This window comes from Medicago truncatula, chromosome 1 (genome assembly GCF_003473485.1).
Source record: "Medicago truncatula cultivar Jemalong A17 chromosome 1, MtrunA17r5.0-ANR, whole genome shotgun sequence".
Lineage (NCBI taxonomy): Eukaryota > Viridiplantae > Streptophyta > Magnoliopsida > Fabales > Fabaceae > Medicago > Medicago truncatula.
Genome location: NC_053042.1, coordinates 13,369,309 through 13,388,275, shown reverse-complemented (window position 1 = coordinate 13,388,275; position 18,967 = coordinate 13,369,309). Strand labels below are relative to the sequence as shown.

The 18,967-nt window shown below is 31.7% G+C and overlaps 2 protein-coding genes across 3 annotated transcripts; both read left to right on the top strand.

Moving 5' to 3' along the window:
• The first annotated feature begins 3,088 nt into the window (after positions 1-3,088).
• On the top strand, positions 3,089-6,295 carry LOC25482762 (ammonium transporter 2 member 5-like). Its single transcript, XM_013611358.3, has 3 exons — positions 3,089-3,685; positions 4,737-5,022; positions 5,627-6,295. The coding sequence occupies exons 1-3, from the start codon at positions 3,089-3,091 to the stop codon at positions 6,187-6,189; spliced, it is 1,446 nt and encodes a 481-aa protein (XP_013466812.1). The 3' UTR covers positions 6,190-6,295.
• A 3,726-nt stretch (positions 6,296-10,021) lies between these two features.
• Positions 10,022-16,029, top strand: LOC25482761 (protein S-acyltransferase 11). 2 transcript variants are annotated; one of them, XM_013611356.3, is made up of 4 exons: positions 10,022-10,168; positions 11,968-12,190; positions 13,786-14,084; positions 15,419-16,029. In XM_013611356.3, exons 1-4 carry the CDS (start codon positions 10,142-10,144, stop codon positions 15,899-15,901), a joined length of 1,032 nt encoding a protein of 343 aa, XP_013466810.2. In that variant the 5' UTR covers positions 10,022-10,141; the 3' UTR covers positions 15,902-16,029. The 2 variants fall into 2 exon arrangements, with proteins under 2 accessions (XP_013466810.2, XP_013466811.2); XM_013611357.3 differs by having other exon boundaries at positions 10,040-10,168; positions 11,921-12,190.
• Positions 16,030-18,967: the final 2,938 nt, after the last annotated feature.

The following is an 18,967-nucleotide window of genomic DNA, read 5'->3' as shown; positions in this document are numbered from 1 at the left end:
TATATATATAAACAATTTGACATTCGTTATCAATAAAATAAACATGCATGTATAGATTCCTATGATGAACAGAATCAAATAAGCCGATTAAACTTGTCAAGAAAAGAAAACGTAACCGATTTAACCATATATGATATGATACTCCTTCTGATACCTAAGATAAGCAGAAAACAAAACAAAAATCTAAATCAATGTATTTTAAATTTTTCAACCATTTTTCTAATATACTTGCAAAAGGAATTTGTGAGACGTTAAATACACAAAGTATTTGGTTGGTCACAACTATTTAGACACTCCCTTAAATAATAATATCATTTAAACACTATTTGGACACAAAAATATTTTTGAAAAGGTAGAAAGAGAAAATAATTAAATTATGTGTTTGTGCACCTAAGTGATGTGCCTAAATGTTTATGACCATGTAAGAATTTCACCAAATACATTCACTAATACTTCATCCGTCCCTATATCAAAGAACCTAGTATTTAACTAAAATATTGTTCTTAAATGTAAACCCATTTATCAAATTACTAGATGCACTTATTCTTTTTTCCTTAACATACTCTTAATTAATACTACTAACTTTGTCTCGAAATATGAAAAGGCAAATATAATACATACAAATAAATGACAATTTGCTAATATTAACACATAAAACAGACACATTAATTGAACTAACTACATTTCTTAAGAAATGTGAAGAAAAAAAAAGAGTAAAAAGTGCTTAAATATAGGGACGAGGGAGTATTAAACAATTTTTTTTAAATAAGGGTAAAAAAAGTCATTTAAGCTATAAATACTCCCTCCGTCCTAAATTATATGACGTTTTAGGCATTTCACACGTATTAAGAAATATAATTAATTTTGTGTGGGAAATATATATTATGAGTTGTTTTACAAAATTATCTTTAATAAGTTGTATGAGAAAGATAAATTAAAGAATTGAAAGAAGATAGAGTAATAAATAGTTAAGGATATAATGGGAAAAATAACATTAATGTTTCATTGGTATTGTAAAGCGACATATAATTTGGGACAAATATTTTTTCCAAAGGGACATACAATTTGGGACGGAGGGAGTATATCTTTAAAGTTACATTTTTTTACTATTAATGAGACTAAAACAATATGGGAAATGTTAACTTGTGCCCTTAGGGCACATTTTAAAATTTCCCATTAATAAAAATTATGCATTGAAAATTGTGTTAATTTATTGTTCAAAATGTTTAATACTCCCTCTGTTCCATATTATAAGCAACAAAAAAAAAAATCACACATATTAAGAAAACTAAAACATAGTAGTTTGTTACATAATTTTTTGTGTTATCTTTGAAATAAGTTTTATAGGAAGATCGACTATCAATCAACTTCAGATCATTTTTTGTAATTTATTAATTATGCAGGTTGTTCGAGAGAGCGACGTTCATTTTTTCACTTTATTTGGTTGCTTTGTGTTTCAGTTTTGTGGAGTGTATGGAATGATAGGATTTTTAGAAATAGACAAAGCTCTTTGCCACAAATGCTAGACAAAGTTAAATAATTTTCTTTGTGGTGGTTAAAAGCTCGTAATGTTGTATTTAGCTTTGGTACTCATAATTGGTGGTTGAGCCCGCTTTCATGTTTGGGCATTGACTGACTTGGTTGTAATCTTGTTTGGACTTCGACATTTTCGTGATTGTTTCGGCACACATTGTGCAGTAACAATTACGGTGTCCGTGTTAATATATCTCATTTTTGCTTGTTAAAAAAAAAGTTTTATAGGAAGATGTAAAAACAATTTTCATTGGTAGTTGATTATAGAGAAAATGAAAAGGAGAACAAATTGAATGCACTTTGCATTTAGTTTTCCTTCGGAATTTTTTTTTTTTTTAAAAAACATAATTAAATATAATAAAAGTTGGTCTTTTTTGCTTATAATTTGGGATGGAGGAAGTATTAATTTTTTCAATAAATTCTTACCATTAATGGAATGACATTAATGTTTAACATGCGGCCTAATGGTACAAATTAACATGACCCAAACAATATCCATACAAATTATAATTGGTACTATATATAAGGAGTAATAATTAATTAAGCTATAAAATGCATAAACTTTTAAGATTAGACGTGTCTCCGTGCCATACATGTTGATATCTGAAATATGTACATAATGTGTCTGATATTTTCGACAATTTTTCAAATTTTTATTAAAAAGTTATGCAATATTATTTGATGAAAATTAACAGTTTATATTTCAAAGATAAAAATTCTACTTTGAGATTTCTTAATCGATACCCCAGAGGCATCGATTAACAAGACCCTTTATTTAACTATAATAAATTAGCATGTATTAGTAGTGTCTTGATTTTTTTAAATTAAAAGTGTTGACGTGTCTATATCATGTCAGTATTTTGTCTGATATACGCATCACGCGTCAGAGTTTAAGATTGAGCAATGATAGCTAGACATCTTTAATGTGTACACCCCTTTGTACCACTCTGAAAAATTTAACTTAACCAAATATATGGTCTTTGTGACCACATAACTGAAAAAATAGTAGCCATGCAACTGAAAAAACGTGATCACACATACCATATATTTGGTTAACTGAAATTTTCGAGAGTGGTACAAAAGGGTGTACACATTAAGGATGTCTACCTATTTTTTTTTTTTTGGTCAAGTTGCTTAGTGACTATATTCACAAATATTATGTGTGGAGAAGTGGAAAATTCGGAGTTCGAACCCTAACCCATGCACAGCTAGCAACTGAGCTACACTTACGGGTGTCTTGCTATCTTTATTCTTTAAGATTGATGATTAATGAGCCATGTTGTGATTGGTGTATCACCAAGACAAAAATGAACATTTACGATCCCGTTAAAAGAATGATTAGTTATACCCGCCTATAAATTTTATTCAATTATTATTTTACAAATATCATGAGCGATATAGTCTATGAAAATGTCACAATGAATAATAACAACCAATACAATACAGCTAGTCGTGAGAATCAAAACATTGTCCTCCAAATATAAATGAACCCTCACTAATCACCAAATTAATTCATCTCTCCATCACTAATTAATCACTAACCAAAAAAAAAAAAATGTCTGGTGTTCCATTTCCCTCCAACCTTTTACCATCTCCTTCGAGTCCCGAATGGCTAAGCAAAGCCGACAACGCATGGCAACTAATGGCCGCAACATTAGTCGGCATGCAAAGTGTTCCGGGACTAATAATTTTATACGGTGGCGCGGTTAAAAAGAAATGGGCAGTGAATTCAGCATTCATGTCACTCTATGCATTTGCATGTGTATTTTTCTGTTGGGTTTTTTGGGCTTATAGAATGTCATTTGGTGATACACTTTTTCCATTTTGGGGTAAACCAGCACTTGCACTTGATGAAAAGTATCTTTTCAAGCAAGCTTTCTTAGGAGCATTTCCAAATGCTACTATGATTTATTTTCAATGTGTTTTTGCTGCTATTACTTTGATTTTGATAGCTGGTGCTGTGTTGGGGAGAATGAACTTCTATGCTTGGATGATGTTTGTGCCTTTATGGCTCACTTTCTCTTACACTTTTACTGCTTTTAGTATTTGGAGTACTAATGGATTTCTTGCTAAAATGGGAATTATCGATTACTCTGGTGGTTATGTCATTCATTTGTCTTCTGGGGTTGCTGGGTTTACTGCTGCTTATTGGGTAAGTAACAAGATTTTTATATAAGTTGTGTTAATTGAATGACTAAAAATTTGAATTTTTTTTTTCCGACAACAATCTAAATATTTAACGCAGTTAAAAGAATAAGTTAATTATATTTGGTTGACGGCTAATGGTTATATACAAGATGTTATAACTTATTAAACGTCGATGCAACTTCGTTAACCACTATTTTGTGTTCAAATCTACTTGTAGTTTGAACACTAGAACATTATGGTTAATCACATCCAAATTTTCGGTAAAACAAATTACATTGATGGTAACGAGCTTCAATACTTTTTATATTTATTAACCAATTGATTTTAATTAACCAAATTTGAACTGGATAAACAATTTAAAAAGTTTATGTGAAAGTTGTCTAGCTATACACATAATTATATGCTTCTTATTGTCACATAACATATAAATGCTCCTTATGGTTATGATTTCTTAACTTGGCCATTTTTTTTTTAATTAGATACATCTTTACCTTAGGATGACCACAATTTCAAGTGTAGGGTCGTTGGTTAAAAAAGTTTACTTTTTTCCAAAATGCAAATCAAATATCAAAGTTCATTGAACTAAACTAATTCATGTAGATTCAAAACAACTTATCTAGGTGAGATCATACCGACACTAATGCATTAATTAGGTCTCATCAGAACATTCATGTAGATTCAAAACAACTTATCTAGGTGAGATCAGATCGACACTAATGCATTAATTAGGTCTCATCAGAACAACGTAGTTAAATGTCTTTAGGTGAAAGTAATTTAAGAATAAGTGACATCTTGAGTTTGCAAAGGTCGAGTCTAGTGGTATGGATTGAGACGTAGAAGAATTGTTAAGAAGAAAGTTCATGGTTCGATCCCTACTACTAACGAATTCCCACTCACCCTATAATTATTTAACCACTAATCATTTCCAATCAATAAATTTTTTTTTTTAAAAGTCCTCGTATTGCACTTCTTCCTTTCTTTCCCGGTTTAACATCGAGCCACATATGATAAATCATTCTGAATGCGTATAATGAATATATGCCATCATTCGACAGGTTGGACCACGTCTAAACAAAGACAGGGAAAGGTTCCCACCAAACAATCTCCTTCTTATGTTAGCAGGAGCAGGACTATTATGGATGGGATGGACAGGATTCAATGGAGGAGATCCTTACTCAGTTGGCTTGGATGCTTCATTGGCTGTCTTGAACACACATGCTTGCACTGCTACTAGCTTGCTTACTTGGGTCTTCCTTGATGTCATTTTCTTCAGAAAGCCTTCTGTTATTGGTGCTGTTCAAGGCATGATTACTGGTTTGGTTTGCATTACCCCTGCTGCAGGTTTGTAATATTTCATTCATTCTTCAAGATATTTTTTTCCCCTTTAAATCCAATATTTACGAGGATTATTTTGTACTTGTTTTATATTAGTTAATATTTTGTCACTTATAACTAAGAGCGCTTGGATAAGATGGTTCATGTCTCTTTCATGAAAGGAGAGTTTTATTGCTCATTTTGGTCCTACCTTACTCGTGCGATTACGCTCTAGAGCTGTCTCCAGAGGATATCCATTTCACCCTAATTTTTTTTTCTTTTCCACTTATCTTACTTATTTTGTGTTATATTTTAATTAGATGACTTGCATAGCTAAACATAAAACATTAGCCACGAATTTCTAAATGTACAATTGTAGAAGTAAGGGTAACCATGAAATCTCTATATTTATATAGATTATTTTAGATACATTACACTTTTTTTTTTGGTACAACATACATTGCACATTTTATTAAAATGCATAAACACTAAGCACATGCATAAGGCGGTCCAAACCCTTGCTTAGGTTTAGGGTTTCAGGAAGAAATTTTTTTTATAAATTTCTTACCGTTAGCGTGACTAGTACATATGTTTAGCCGACCTTGATACATACATATTTTATCTTATTCAGGAGTTGTACAAGGATGGGCAGCACTAATAATGGGGTTGTTCTCCGGCTCAATTCCATGGTTTACCATGATGGTAATCCACAAAAGATCAAAGCTACTTCAAAAAGTGGATGACACAATGGCAGTGTTACACACTCATGCAATTGCAGGAAGTCTTGGAGGAATTCTCACTGGTCTTTTTGCTGAGCCAAAATTGAACTCCTTGTTCTATGGTGTTTACAATAAATATGTTGGTCTATTTTATGGAATACAAATGAACATGGCTAGTACTGGACGCAGGCAAATAGGAATCCAACTCCTTGGAATTTTGTTTGTTATCTTTGTTAATGTTGTAAGTACAAGTTTGATATGTCTCTTCATTCGACTCTTCGTTCCATTGAGAATGTCTGAAGAGGATATGGAAATCGGTGACGAGGCTGCTCATGGTGAAGAAGCTTATGCAATTTGGGGTCAAGGTGATAAACATGAGAATTCAAATTCAAAATATGGAAGTTCTTTGTATGAAGATGTTGAAGTTGCGGCCACCACGAAGAATAAGCGTGGTAGCCAGATTGAGATGATGTGAAACTAGATATCATATGTGTTTTGTTATGAATTTGGTCTTGTTTTTAAGAAAAATAAAAGCTTAAAGTTTTATTGTTGATTGAATACTACAATTCCTATGTTAATTTTTCAGAACAAATGAATAAGATAAGTTATTGATATATGTTTTTGATGTATTGTATTTTTGTTTTGGAATCAAGTGCTTTTTCATTGTTTATTTTGTTTGACACTTGTTTATGTGACATGCTATTATATAAATTGACATGAACACTGGAGTACAATGGTAAAGAGCCGTGTAATGAACACCTAGCAAACTATTCTAAAGAATATCGTGTTTGTTACTTATATACATCTATTTTTTGGAGTAGTCTTCATTTTGGGGCTACAATTTTAGTTTGACATCAACACCGGAGTACAATGGTAAGGAGTCGTGTAATGAACACCTAGCAAACTATTCTAAAGAATATCGTGTGTTCGTTACTTATATACATTTATTTTTTGAAGTAGTCTTCATTTTGGGGCTACAATTTTAGTTCAAACCATTATTCATATGATTTTATTTGATTCTTACAAGAATTTCACAAATAGGGATGTTGGTAGAATCCGGGTAGGGTATTACTTCATATCCATAGTTTGAAAAAAAAAATGCTCAGACTCATGAACACATGGGTAGCATCTTTAATATTTGTAACATATTCGTTACCCACACTTTAACTATAATCTAGTTCAATAGGATGTATCTTCTTAATATTGTCATAGATAAAATTGTTTTAATGAAGGGGTGAAATTGGAAGGAAAAATTCCAACTTTGAAGAGTGTATCCCATTTATATATTGTTATAGAATCAATAGATAGATTCAGTTAAGTTTTTATTTTTTACTTTTTTATATTGAAAGTAATCAAATTTTTCTCTTCTCAACTTCTATCTAACCAATCAGTTAGCAAGTAGTCGCAGGTTGGGCCACTTTGTTAGATGGACCGGGCCTCAATCCAATTCGAAACAAAAATTGCTCATTAGGTCCCTTAAATTACTCACATGCCACTCAAACTACCCAAAATACCTCCCTTGGTTCGTAAACCCTAAACGGTTTGGGTCCCAAACTCCTAACCGCTCAAGTTTATAAATTACGCCCTGATGCGCACTTATACATATAGAAACAAAAACAAAAGTTACCACTTGTGTTCTTAACCCATTTTCTTACCCTTTCCCTTCAAATTCCAACAAATTTAACTCAAGAAAAAATCGTCAATTTCTAGCAATAAATCAAACTCAAACAACAAGTAAGTGTTCAAAATCTAAGTCTGCACATTCCTTCACATTTTATATGTTAGGAATTTTGAAGTTGTTAAATATGATTGTGAATTTGAATGTTGTTTAGTTATTTAGGTACTTGTTGGTCAATTAGAAGGTTTATTTTACTATAAATGTAGTTTAAAATAAGTATTAGTGCAATTTGGTAGTATAAGAATTGAAATAATAAATTGGAAATTGTATGTTTGTTTTGTGATCTAAGTGTTTGATGAAATGCTTCAAAGAATGTTTAATTTATATTTTTATATCGGTTGTTGTATATGACTATAGGTTGAGACTTGGTAGGATGACCCAACATAGCTCCATACGCAGAGCGTACAACAACAAATACTCCACCTAAACGGGGACCGCCGTAGGTGGGTTACGGACGATGTTGATGCATTGACTTCACAGGCTGCAGAACCATAGATGACATTGGGTTACATATCATTTTATTAGTGGTTTTTATTCAATTTACTGGAGTTCATATGATTACACATGTGTCAGAAGCTACAAAAATGACAGGAAATGAGTATGCGAAGGAAGTGAAAATCGTAACACAAAAGTCTTGTAGTTGCTTGAAGTCTTATAGGATCATTGCACAAAAACCTTGTAGTTGGATAGTGATGTGTGGATTGGGCAAGTGTACCAAATTGTTTACCAAGTAATAAAGTGATAAGTAGAGTATCATATCCACATGGATTGTCGTTTTGTCCAAACAATTCGCGTTACTTATTTATAGTTTGACGATAAAATAAAAGAGTTAAAGGTTAAAGATTTGCAGTTTTTATCTATTTAAAACATAGCAGTTACCTGTTTTGGTTTAAGAAAAGTAAACAGCGGTTAGGATTTTTCGAATCCCCCCTATTTATATTGTTGGATATTAAATAACAATATTGTCGCGTTTATTTATCTTAGGTAGTCTATACAAGTGATGAGGTTGTTGTGACGTTACTAACCCAATCGATCGTCAAGCTGCACATGTTGATCACATGGTAATCCTTACGTGTGGGGTCTATACCATCTCAGTTGACTAGGTCTATCTCTCTAATGTTTGGTTGCACGTGCTGGTCACACATTGATCCTTGCGTGTGGGGTCTTACAACCACAAAGGTAATTGAAAGCATAGACTTAGCGTGTGTTTGGTTGGGCGGTGAAGATAATTGATTTTGATTGAATTGATTTTGTAGAATTGATTTTGGTTAAAAGTGAGTTGAACGTAAAGTGATTTATGTTTGGTTGCTTTCTAAACATAAGTAATTTGTATGTAAGATGTTGTTTGGATATTTTATGTCACAATGGGTTTTAATGTGTGTATAGATCAATTTTCTCATTTTTTATTTATCAAATTAACAATAAAAATATGAGAGTAATATAATTATTAATTATTTATATAATGGGCTGATATATTTGGGACATTTTTTTCGTCATCTATCATTTTCTTTTTATGTTAATTCTTTTGAGGTTTTTATTTAACGAATTTTGTAGAGGTTCTTCTATGTTAATTGATTAAATAAAATTTTAATAAGTTAATTTATTAAGTAAAGCTAACAATAGAAAGAAGGTAATAAACCTATTTTTTTTAGGTTTAATTGCACTTTTGGCCCCCTATTTTTTCAAAAGTTGCGATTTTGGTCCCCTAACTAATTAAAATACAAAACAACCCCCTATGTATTGAATCTTTGACAGTTTTGGCCCCCAAGACCACTTTTAACTTAGTCTTTGCTGACATGACACCCACATCCCTTAAGTGAGGTGCCACGTGTCAACCATTGTGGATACTTTACGGCTATTCAGGTTGGTGATGAACATGGTCTTGGATGGAATGACAAATGGCACCACTTACGACGATCTATATATCCCTTTGATTTTAAATATAAGTAAAAGTCAAAACATATATAGAGTAAATAAAGATTAAATACATTCTGACTTATGCTTATATTTAAAACTAGAGTAGTATAATGGTATTTTCACCTTGACGTTGAATATGTATGAATTTTATGTATTACCTCTGTCCCTAATTATAAGGTTATTTTGAAAAAATAACGGGAATTAAGATAGTGGATATTTGTATTAAATATGTTTGTAATTACTATTGTTTTTACAATTTTATCCTTTAAGAAAGAGTGTTGGCTTATGTTTTCAACATTCTATTTATTGCTGATAGAAGAAAAAGATGTACAATAAATAGGGGCATGTACGTAAAGAAATAATTAATGTAGTTAGAAATAGAAAATAAGTCTTATAAAAAGGAACAAAAAATATTCTCAAAAGGGTCTTATAATTAGGGACGGAGGGACTACTAATTTTTTTGGAATGATGATTGATTTTGAAACTGAAAGTGTATGAATATTGTGTTTGAATGTAGTTGTCACTAATTCTCTATCATTTTCAAAGTTGCTTAAAGGGGCTCCACCACTAATTGAAAGAGCCTAATGAACAAAATTCATTAAAAAAATGCATACATTTGGATTGTGCCGAGTCGGTCGGGTGCCTTTGACAATTGCTTTAAACCGAACCGTCTAGGTTTATTCTTTGGTTTTTCAAGTGTAAAAAACCGGTCTAATAAATGAATGAAAATAAAATAAAAATAAAGAAAATACAAAAAATTAAAAACCCAGGTAAACACACACGCGTTCTTGAAGTTTGAATTTTCTCACCGAAATCGACACTCTCAATTTCCATGGCTTCTTCTTCTTCTCCTCCCGAGGTTTATTCCATATATCAATCCTTTTTCTTTTCTCATCATTTTTATCATTCATCTTTCGTTTCTTAATGCTTAAATTTTCTTAATTTTTCCTTTTTTTTTTTTGGATAAATTATTAGTCAAATCATGATTTCAATCTTATCTTTTCTTCAATTCTGGAAAATGTAGAGAATTGATGTAAAAAAAATGATGAGTAATGGTTTCTTATGAAAGATTTAACTTTTATATTTGTTTCATCATGCTAATTCAATACTTGGTTGCATATATTTTATTGTTATTAGGGAGATTTTAGGTTAGGGAGTAGAGTGATAAGTAGGTTTAGAGAGTTCAATCTCCATTCATAACTAACATACTAACATTTGTCATTCAATAAAAATTATTGGGAGCTAAGGTTCAATCGGGCCGAGTCTATCTATTGTTTTTATTGCGCTAACATGTATAAATTATGAACTATGTTTTTCATGAAATTTTGATTAAAATTAAAGTATATATGTTTGTAAGATAGTCAGACTCGAGATCATAGGTAAGATCGGGGAGGGGTCACTAGATCGTGAATTGGGAGATTGTAACACGGATCGTAAGATCCTACCAAATTTATAAATTCCTATACATTGCATATCGATTCATACATATGCATATGAAGCAACAATATTTATAAAACAACTCTAAAACAGTAGCATATCACACGTAAAAATATTGATGTGATGGTAAGTTGTTACAGAGCAGTGCAGATTGCACAGAGCAAAGGGAAGGGTTCAGAGTAGAATTGGGTAAAACAGAGTAGATAAAAATGAAAGCTTGTAGAATTGATGAATTGAACAGTGGTTATAAATTAACGTGAGAGAGGGAGTTGAGTAGTGCTATGAATCTGGGTGAATTGTTGCATTGGTAAGGCTCTACAATTTATGGGCGAGTTTGGAAGTTTTCCCGTATTAGAGTATTAGACTTAGTCAGTTTATATTAAGCTTAGTCTATTGTATTAGTGACTCTAGTATTGTTAAGAGTCTTAGAAATATCTCACTTTGTACAGCTGTAGCTTTTCTTTGGCATCATTGTAAGAAAGAGCTTTAGGAAAAAACGATTACTCTAAGAAAAGTTGGAATTGACATGCAAGTGCTTGTTAGTTTTTCAAAATTTTAAAATAAATGAAGTCCATGTGATAAAAATATGAATACTATATACCTTCCATACCAAGAAGTTATGTAGCAATGACAATTTAGATTGAAGGCGTGTCAGGTTTCTGACAAAACACTGCCACATGTGGTTACATTCAACATTTCCATTTGCTCAAATTATTATTAGTGTCGACGTCCCGGTGTTAGCGTTGTGTCCGGTAGTGTCTGTGTTAGTGTTTCATAGCCAAAATGACAATGGCACGTTACATGATGACTTTCCACCTGAACAACAATTACTTTCCCCTTACAACTTTCACATTGCTTCATAGAAGTTTCCTAAAATTATATGGATGAGAAGTTGAGAGACAAATTTAAGCCTTTGATTTAAAATACTATGTCACACTTATAATCAGTCCCCTAAATGAAGAGTACACTGTATTTAGATATAAATGTGAAGTAAATATCTGAAACTATAGGAATTTGTGTCACTTTTCTATAGTTGTTTATTAAACTTGGGGAAAAAGAATAATGTATATGTTAGTTTTTGCTTCTATAATTCTTCTACTTGCAATTTTTTTTCTTCTCAGCCTCAGTCATTACTTCATGGCTGTTATTGCTTGCCTTTTTTTCTTTTCCACAGTTTGAAAATTATGTAGCTTCCTTGGTTGCTCTTGTAATCACATATAGGAGCAATATGGAACTGAGAGTACTGATAATTATGAGACGACCTGCTGGGGTTGTGGACTGCGTGTTATGCTTCCATCCGGTGCATCCATATTCAAATGTGGTTGGTGTGGAGCCATTACAAATCAAAACAAAAAGAAACGCGAGCAAAAGTGCTTCGGGTGGAGAGTACTGCGTGATCGATGCTTTCTTTCTTCTGTCATCATATTTATGTTGTTTGTAATATGTAAGTCTGTCGTTTCTTCTATTCCTACTTTTATTTGTTGTCACCCTTGTTGATCAGAATTTGATTTGATTTTCCTCTGGGACTTGGTATCATTTTCTTGTTTATCCCGTTTCCATTTGAGGATGAATTTATACAAAATTCAAATTGGGAGTTGATAGAGTGGAATACTTCAGTTGTTAATATGTAATGCTTTGGTCATAGCAGTTTACGCGAGTTCCCTTACAAATACATGTTAGGATCAGAAGGTTTTAAGTAAAAGCTATACAAATTGAAAATAAAACACACAACTAACATAATTCGCAAATGACTATAAATACGATGCAATAGCATAAAAAGTCTAATAAAGCTACTAAATTAATCCCTTAAAATAAAAATTGGACCAACACTTGAAGAAGCCATGATGACCACTTTATCCCATATACAATGCAATAGCATAAAAAGTCTAATAACGCTACGGCATTCTGTCATCATGTTACTTTTGTCCTTTTCTTCATCTTTCCAATAAAATTACCATTGTTGTGATAACTATCATGTGCTATGACTATAAATACAACAACAACATAATCCCGTTCCCACTAGGTGAGGTTAAGCTACATGCTTCAAACACTGCCATAATGTCATATGATAAATTCTGTCTAATGAGTAATGACAACTCATTTAAGTTTAAATCCCTTTAATTGCTTTGACTTATATTTTCCCTGCTACTCCTATACCTCTACCTCACAATCTCATTATTTGGTTATCCTTCTCACTAGGGTTTCTTATTTGCTCTTTATAGTTCTTTGATAAAGTTTGCCTTTGAGGGTGCTCGAAGTATTCTTTCTTTTCATCAACCCGTGAATCCTATGGTTTGCCTCTCCCTATATTTCCCCATAATTTTATATGATGGAGTGACGATACTTAAACAACGAGACTCGTGGTACGGTATGGTCTCCAGTTTTCACCTCTTAGCTAGAATTAGTATGCTCCCAACTTGACTTAGGTTTCATAACATAATATTCGTCTTACTTTTACTTAGACAAATCCATGTGTTTTCGAAGCTTATCTCCATAGCTCCAGTGCTACTTAATGTCATGCTCTTTAGGCGTTCTGCAACCCCATAAGAGCCCTTTAGAAACATGAGCATGGTCATTACTTTCTGCTGTTAACCTTATAACATTATACTTTCTGTCAGTTAAATTTGGACATCAAAATCCATCACTTAGGTTGGTAGTGTTAGCATTTTGATATTTGTCAAGTCTCTTTTCTTGCGGCTCATAGAATTGAGGAATTTCAACTTTTGTGACTTTGTTGTGTGATTCAAAACACGAGCATGGTCATTACTTTGTGGATTTTACACAAATAAAGTGTGGATTGGCTATGAAAAGATGGCATGAATCAAATGTTTATAGTTCCTGTTGTAGTTGATGTTCATCAGGTCATATTATTGTTATGAATAAAATGTTTATAATGTCAGTTTGTGATTCAGTGTTCTTGCTATCATGGTTCTTCATTAGATTTATTTTTTTGACATCCATTCCAAAAATGAAAAACTGCATCATTCTATTTTTTTTTTTTTCTCATACATTTAATTTGATTTTTATTTTTTTTTGCAGTTGGAGGGGTGTGGGCAGTCTACCCTATAGTCTTCTCTATCAGTCTTTTATGGGGAATTTTTCACTCAATCATTACAACAATATTGTCCATAGCTACAGTTTCCTTTTTTAGCCTTGCAGCATTTAGGTGTGCTGGAACACCACCAAATATATTATGGGGAAGCTACCCCACGGTAGGGCAAGGTGACCTCGAAAATTATACATTCTGTCTCTACTGCTCGAAGCCAAAGTCACCTAGAGCACATCATTGTCGTTCATGCGGAAAATGTATACTGGACATGGATCATCACTGTCCATTTGTAAGTTTCCATTATCTTACTACGGAAATATTAATCTCAGTGTTCCGTTGTTTCTTTGTAATATCATGATCAAAGTTTTTATTTGTGTGCCTTATTTTTCAATACTAAAACTATACCTTAAATCCCTAAAAAAAAAATTTACCTTAAAGGAACTTCCTAAATAAGATTGTCTTAGCTGTCAATGTTAAACAGAAAAAAATGAAGTTAATCATTAGCTGCTAATGCAGAGAACTTCAGGGTATTGTGATATAGTTATGGGGTTATGGTTCTTAAGGGGCTCAAAGGTTCTATTATTATGATGTTCGAACTTTGAATGTAATGATTGGGAATGTGTATCTTTCTTTTTTGAAGCTTCTGTTATTCTTGTCTAGACCTCATGGTTTTCCCATATATTACTTGTTATAGCTTCCTGTTCTCTAGTATCATCCGTCCCTTCCAAAAAAAGGCATGATTTTCTGTACCGAGGTTTTATGTTGAACTGGCTTGATAATGACTTCACATAATAGAAAAGATTAAAGATTGTGCGGATAAGGGGATGGAGATACCTCCTGGAAACATAATTTAATTAGTTAGAAGTATGTTTTGGATCTAGTGCTTAGTTAGATGCACTCCCATTGGCAGGGCTCTGATGAATGATATTATGATTCTTTGCACTAATTCATCTGCTTAAGTAGTTTTATATTCCATTATAAAAACTGTTTTGTTGTTAACAAGTTTATGCGGTGATTATTTTGTCATGTAATATGCTCATGGACTTAATTTGATTGTCAATATACATTCAGCTCTCATTTACTGTTTGAATAAAATATTACAATGGTTGTTGTTGTTTACTTTATGTGTACGCAAATTTGAAGCCTCAAACAATTTCCTGTGGTTTTCTTGGAACCTTTTTGAAGAAGTTTTTGTGTATGCTGTTTCAGTTTTGAAATGGAATTATTATTCCTTTTATGTACCCTTAAAACCCATTTTGGTGCCTCAGAATTTTCTTGCTGCCCAATTTAGTTCTTGACAAAAAGTAATACTAAATCAGTCCTTGACATTTTTATATAGATGACAAATTAGTCCCTGACTCATTATAAAAGAGGGACTAATGTAAAAGTTAACATTGGATAATAAATTTAATTTCAAGTAATCTTTCATTTGATAAAACTTTTGTGAAATTCAATCTATTTATTGCTTAGATAAACGCAAAAACTTATTATTCCTTGACTTCATAGTTGCAATCATTACCTATGAACTGTGTTAAAATGGATATTTTTGTTGGTGATACAATAGAATTTGTAACTTGCCCTGTCTTAGTTAGTTTGTTCATAGCTTTTTTAATTCTTTGGCAGATTGGCAACTGTGTGGGTGCAGCTAATCACTACAGCTTCGTTTGCTTCCTCATTTCAGCAGTGCTGAGCACAATCTATGTCTCTATAATGTCTGTATATGCTAGCTTGCATATTTGGCCACCATTGTCATACTCCCTCGGACGCTTAAAGGGTATGACTGGCCGGGATCTAGCATGGAGACTTATGAATGAAATTTTAATTGCCTTCCTGAGATCTACGCTGTTTCTATCGTCTAGAGGACTTCTTCTCGCCTATCTTTTTATCGCAAGTGTTTCATTGCAGATAGGATTGAGTGTTCTTTTATGGCAGCAGCTCTCTTTTATATATCAGGGGAAAACTTATCTGAGTAACTTAAGTTCACATGCAGATAATGAAGAAGAAAAGAAAGATTGCCAAAATCTTGTTAGATTTTTCGGTTTTCAACATCCTGTATCAAGATTTTTCTCAAACTTCCGTGTTACTCAGAAGAGGCACGATACATAAGATGAATCTATCAGGTTTTGTAGTCAATGAGCGAACTCTGATATCTGTATTAAAGTGTTCGTAAATTTCAGAGAAGACCACCACAAAATATATATATACTTGTTTAACATAAATTCACTTTTTTACAAGAGGCGTTAGTTAGAAGTGTTAGTCTGCATTATGAGACTTTTAGGTTTGTTTGTTTTAGGTGAAATATAAGATAGAGAGGTTAGAGAGAAATACCATTACATGTCATTATGTGCACTATGATATATTAGAAAAGTGTAGAGTTTTTACTCAAATTACTCTTCCTGTGTGATAACTATACATGATAAACAGATACCTTGTTATTTTCTTAAATCTATTAATTAATCTTGACCAACTCTGATTTTCATTCTCTTCCTAAGATGCTTTGACTGAAAATATTTACAGGAAAATAGGGTTGGACACTTACCATTTTCTCTTCATTTCATCTTCACCTAGCTTCTTCTCTTCACTTTAGAACCACATTACATTCTCTTTTGAGTCTTCAGTTCAGACATTGTATCTTACTAGTAATCAGTAAGAAGGTTTAGGACATATTGTTATTTATTTTCAAAGCTTGAATCTTCGACTCGAGTTTTGGAGCTAATATGGAGCATGTAAAGTAGTAGTAGTTGTTTTGTCACATTTTTCCTTTGGATTTTGAGTTCATTTGCATATTTTATCATAGAGTATATTGTTGTTAAGTTTGGTCCTTAATCTTGTTATTTCATTGATATTGGTTGTTATGGTTAGTTCGTCGATTTTGCATAAAACACAAATAACTTATGAAATAAATGTCATTTAGCATAAGTCAGTTAGTAGCTGTAATGACAATATTAAACATAACTTTGAACTCAAGACTCTCCACTTTTTCTTATTTAAAATGTATGAGCCCCGACGACTAGGCTACTTGATAAAAAAAACTAATGAAATAACTTATCAACGTGAAAAATGAACATTGTATACAATTTTTTAAGAGAATTTATTTTCTCTACCCTCTTCACTTGCCATGCGCCATCTGATTTGATGAAAATACCCTTGAACGGATTTTATAATCCGAACCCTTTTTTCATGATTTTTGGATTGTATAATCTGAATCCTCTAAAAACTCTGAAAACAATGGAAAGTTGCCTTGATTCATCCAAATGTTGTTTTGACACGATTTGGAAAATAAAATCCGATAAAGTTCTTGTCATAAAAAGAAAAATAAAAGAAAAGTAAAACTATTTGTCAAAAAATAAAAGCGAAGAGTAGGATTTTTAAAACCTAGATCAAATTCAAAAAACATTTAAAAAAGGAGGAATCCAATTCCACAAAATAAAACCTTGATATAAATCCCTTTACAGATTATATGAGAAAAAATCGATTGAAGCTAGTAGAATCACTTGAACATATGAGAAAAACCCGCTTAAAGCCCCCAAACAAAAATAGTTATTCCAATAATTCTTCAAACGGTAAGGAATTATATCAAGATTATTAAAAGCATGAACGATGCTATTAGAATCACTCTCCAACCAAAGTTATACCCCCAATGATATTTTCTAGTTATACCCCTAGAACAAATTCAGACTTCAAACATTTACGTAAATATAACTCAAATGTTATACCCCCAAAATATATGAGAACAAACCGCTTGAAGCTAGCAGAATCACTTAAATATATATGAGAACAACCTGCTTGAAGCCCTCAGACAAAAATAGTTATTCCAACAATTCTTCAAACAGTAAGGAATTATATCAAGATTCTTAAAAGCATGAACGATGCTAGTAGAATCACTCTCCAACCAAAGCTATGCCCCCAAGGATCTTTTCTAGTTATACCCCTAGAAAAAATTCAGACTTCAAACCGTTACGTAAATATAATTCAAATGGTAAAATATTATACAGACGTTTGATTTGTTGGGGCCCAAACTTAAACACATATGAATTTGTTTTTTTTAGCATCAAGCATGTGTGAATAGCTAAACTCTTTTGGAAAAAAATTTAGACTTAAAATTCTTCCATATTTTAATGTACACTATACGTCATTCATATATCCATTAGTACAAACAACCATCGTAAATTTTGAAAAAAAGAAGACCCATGTGGTTGAAATTTTTGATGCAATGCGGCAATGCCAATACTGAGACTTCAAAGTTTGCAATATTACAATTACATGTATTATGGACCACAATTTAAAACCATATGACTCAAGAAATTCCACATTAATTCAGAAATTGAACCCAAATCTCATAGCATAATAAAGGAACAAGTCAAGATTTAAGAGTCATATATCTCTTAACTATCTTTTCACCAATAACTAAAAAATAAAAAAACTCTAAGCATCTAATTGATCCAATTGTACCCAAAAAAACATATCTAAGTAAAGATATGACAAATAAATTAGAAGAAAAAAGTCACACAACAATTTCCAAAGTAACACAATGAAGCTTTTTCCGATCTCGGTTTTCTTTAGCATGACCTAGAGGATCCTGTTGTATACATAATAAATTAGAAAAACCACACAAGACTAGAAACTAATTTCTAGCACTACTTGTTGCTTTACAATGCAACATATATAACATAAACACTCCAACTAGATATTGCAACTTGATTCATATCCTAATAATTTATGATAGTAGTTTCAAAATCATATTATTGTAATTATTATACGAGGATATCAATTAGGATTTTAAAATCAATATTAATAATAATAATAATAATAATCTATACTATATATAAAGAAAAAAACCTCTTTTGGGGAGGTTTTGAGCTGACTTTTTTGATATTTCAATTATATCCTTAAACAAATTCGTATTATAATGTTGGTGTCATTACAAAAGATAAGATTTTTTTGTTATATTTGTTATATTATTGTTGTCATTGAAAAAAGATAAATATTTATTGAGTTTGTTACATTTTTTTTGATAAGTCACAAATATTTATTTGTTAAACTCATAATCTTTTTATTGAGTTTGTTACATTTGAAAGTCACAAATGTCTATACTTTTTTTTTACTAAAGATATCTATACTTATAATTTTAATTTATATAAAAAAAGTTATGAATATAAAATATCGTTGACA

What these genes read in the sequence shown, in the direction of transcription:
- LOC25482762 (XM_013611358.3), top strand. Translation starts at nt 3,089, where the DNA reads ATGTCTGGTGTTCCATTTCCCTCCAACCTTTTACCATCTCCTTCGAGT. An exon ending in GGTTTACTGCTGCTTATTGG is followed by an intron (nt 3,686 to 4,736) that starts GTAAGTAACAAG and finishes ATCATTCGACAG; the next exon opens with GTTGGACCACGTCTAAACAA. An exon ending in TTGCATTACCCCTGCTGCAG is followed by an intron (nt 5,023 to 5,626) that starts GTTTGTAATATT and finishes TATCTTATTCAG; the next exon opens with GAGTTGTACAAGGATGGGCA.
- LOC25482761 (XM_013611356.3), top strand. Translation starts at nt 10,142, where the DNA reads ATGGCTTCTTCTTCTTCTCCTCCCGAG. An exon ending in CTTCTTCTTCTCCTCCCGAG is followed by an intron (nt 10,169 to 11,967) that starts GTTTATTCCATA and finishes AATCACATATAG; the next exon opens with GAGCAATATGGAACTGAGAG. An exon ending in TGGATCATCACTGTCCATTT is followed by an intron (nt 14,085 to 15,418) that starts GTAAGTTTCCAT and finishes ATTCTTTGGCAG; the next exon opens with ATTGGCAACTGTGTGGGTGC.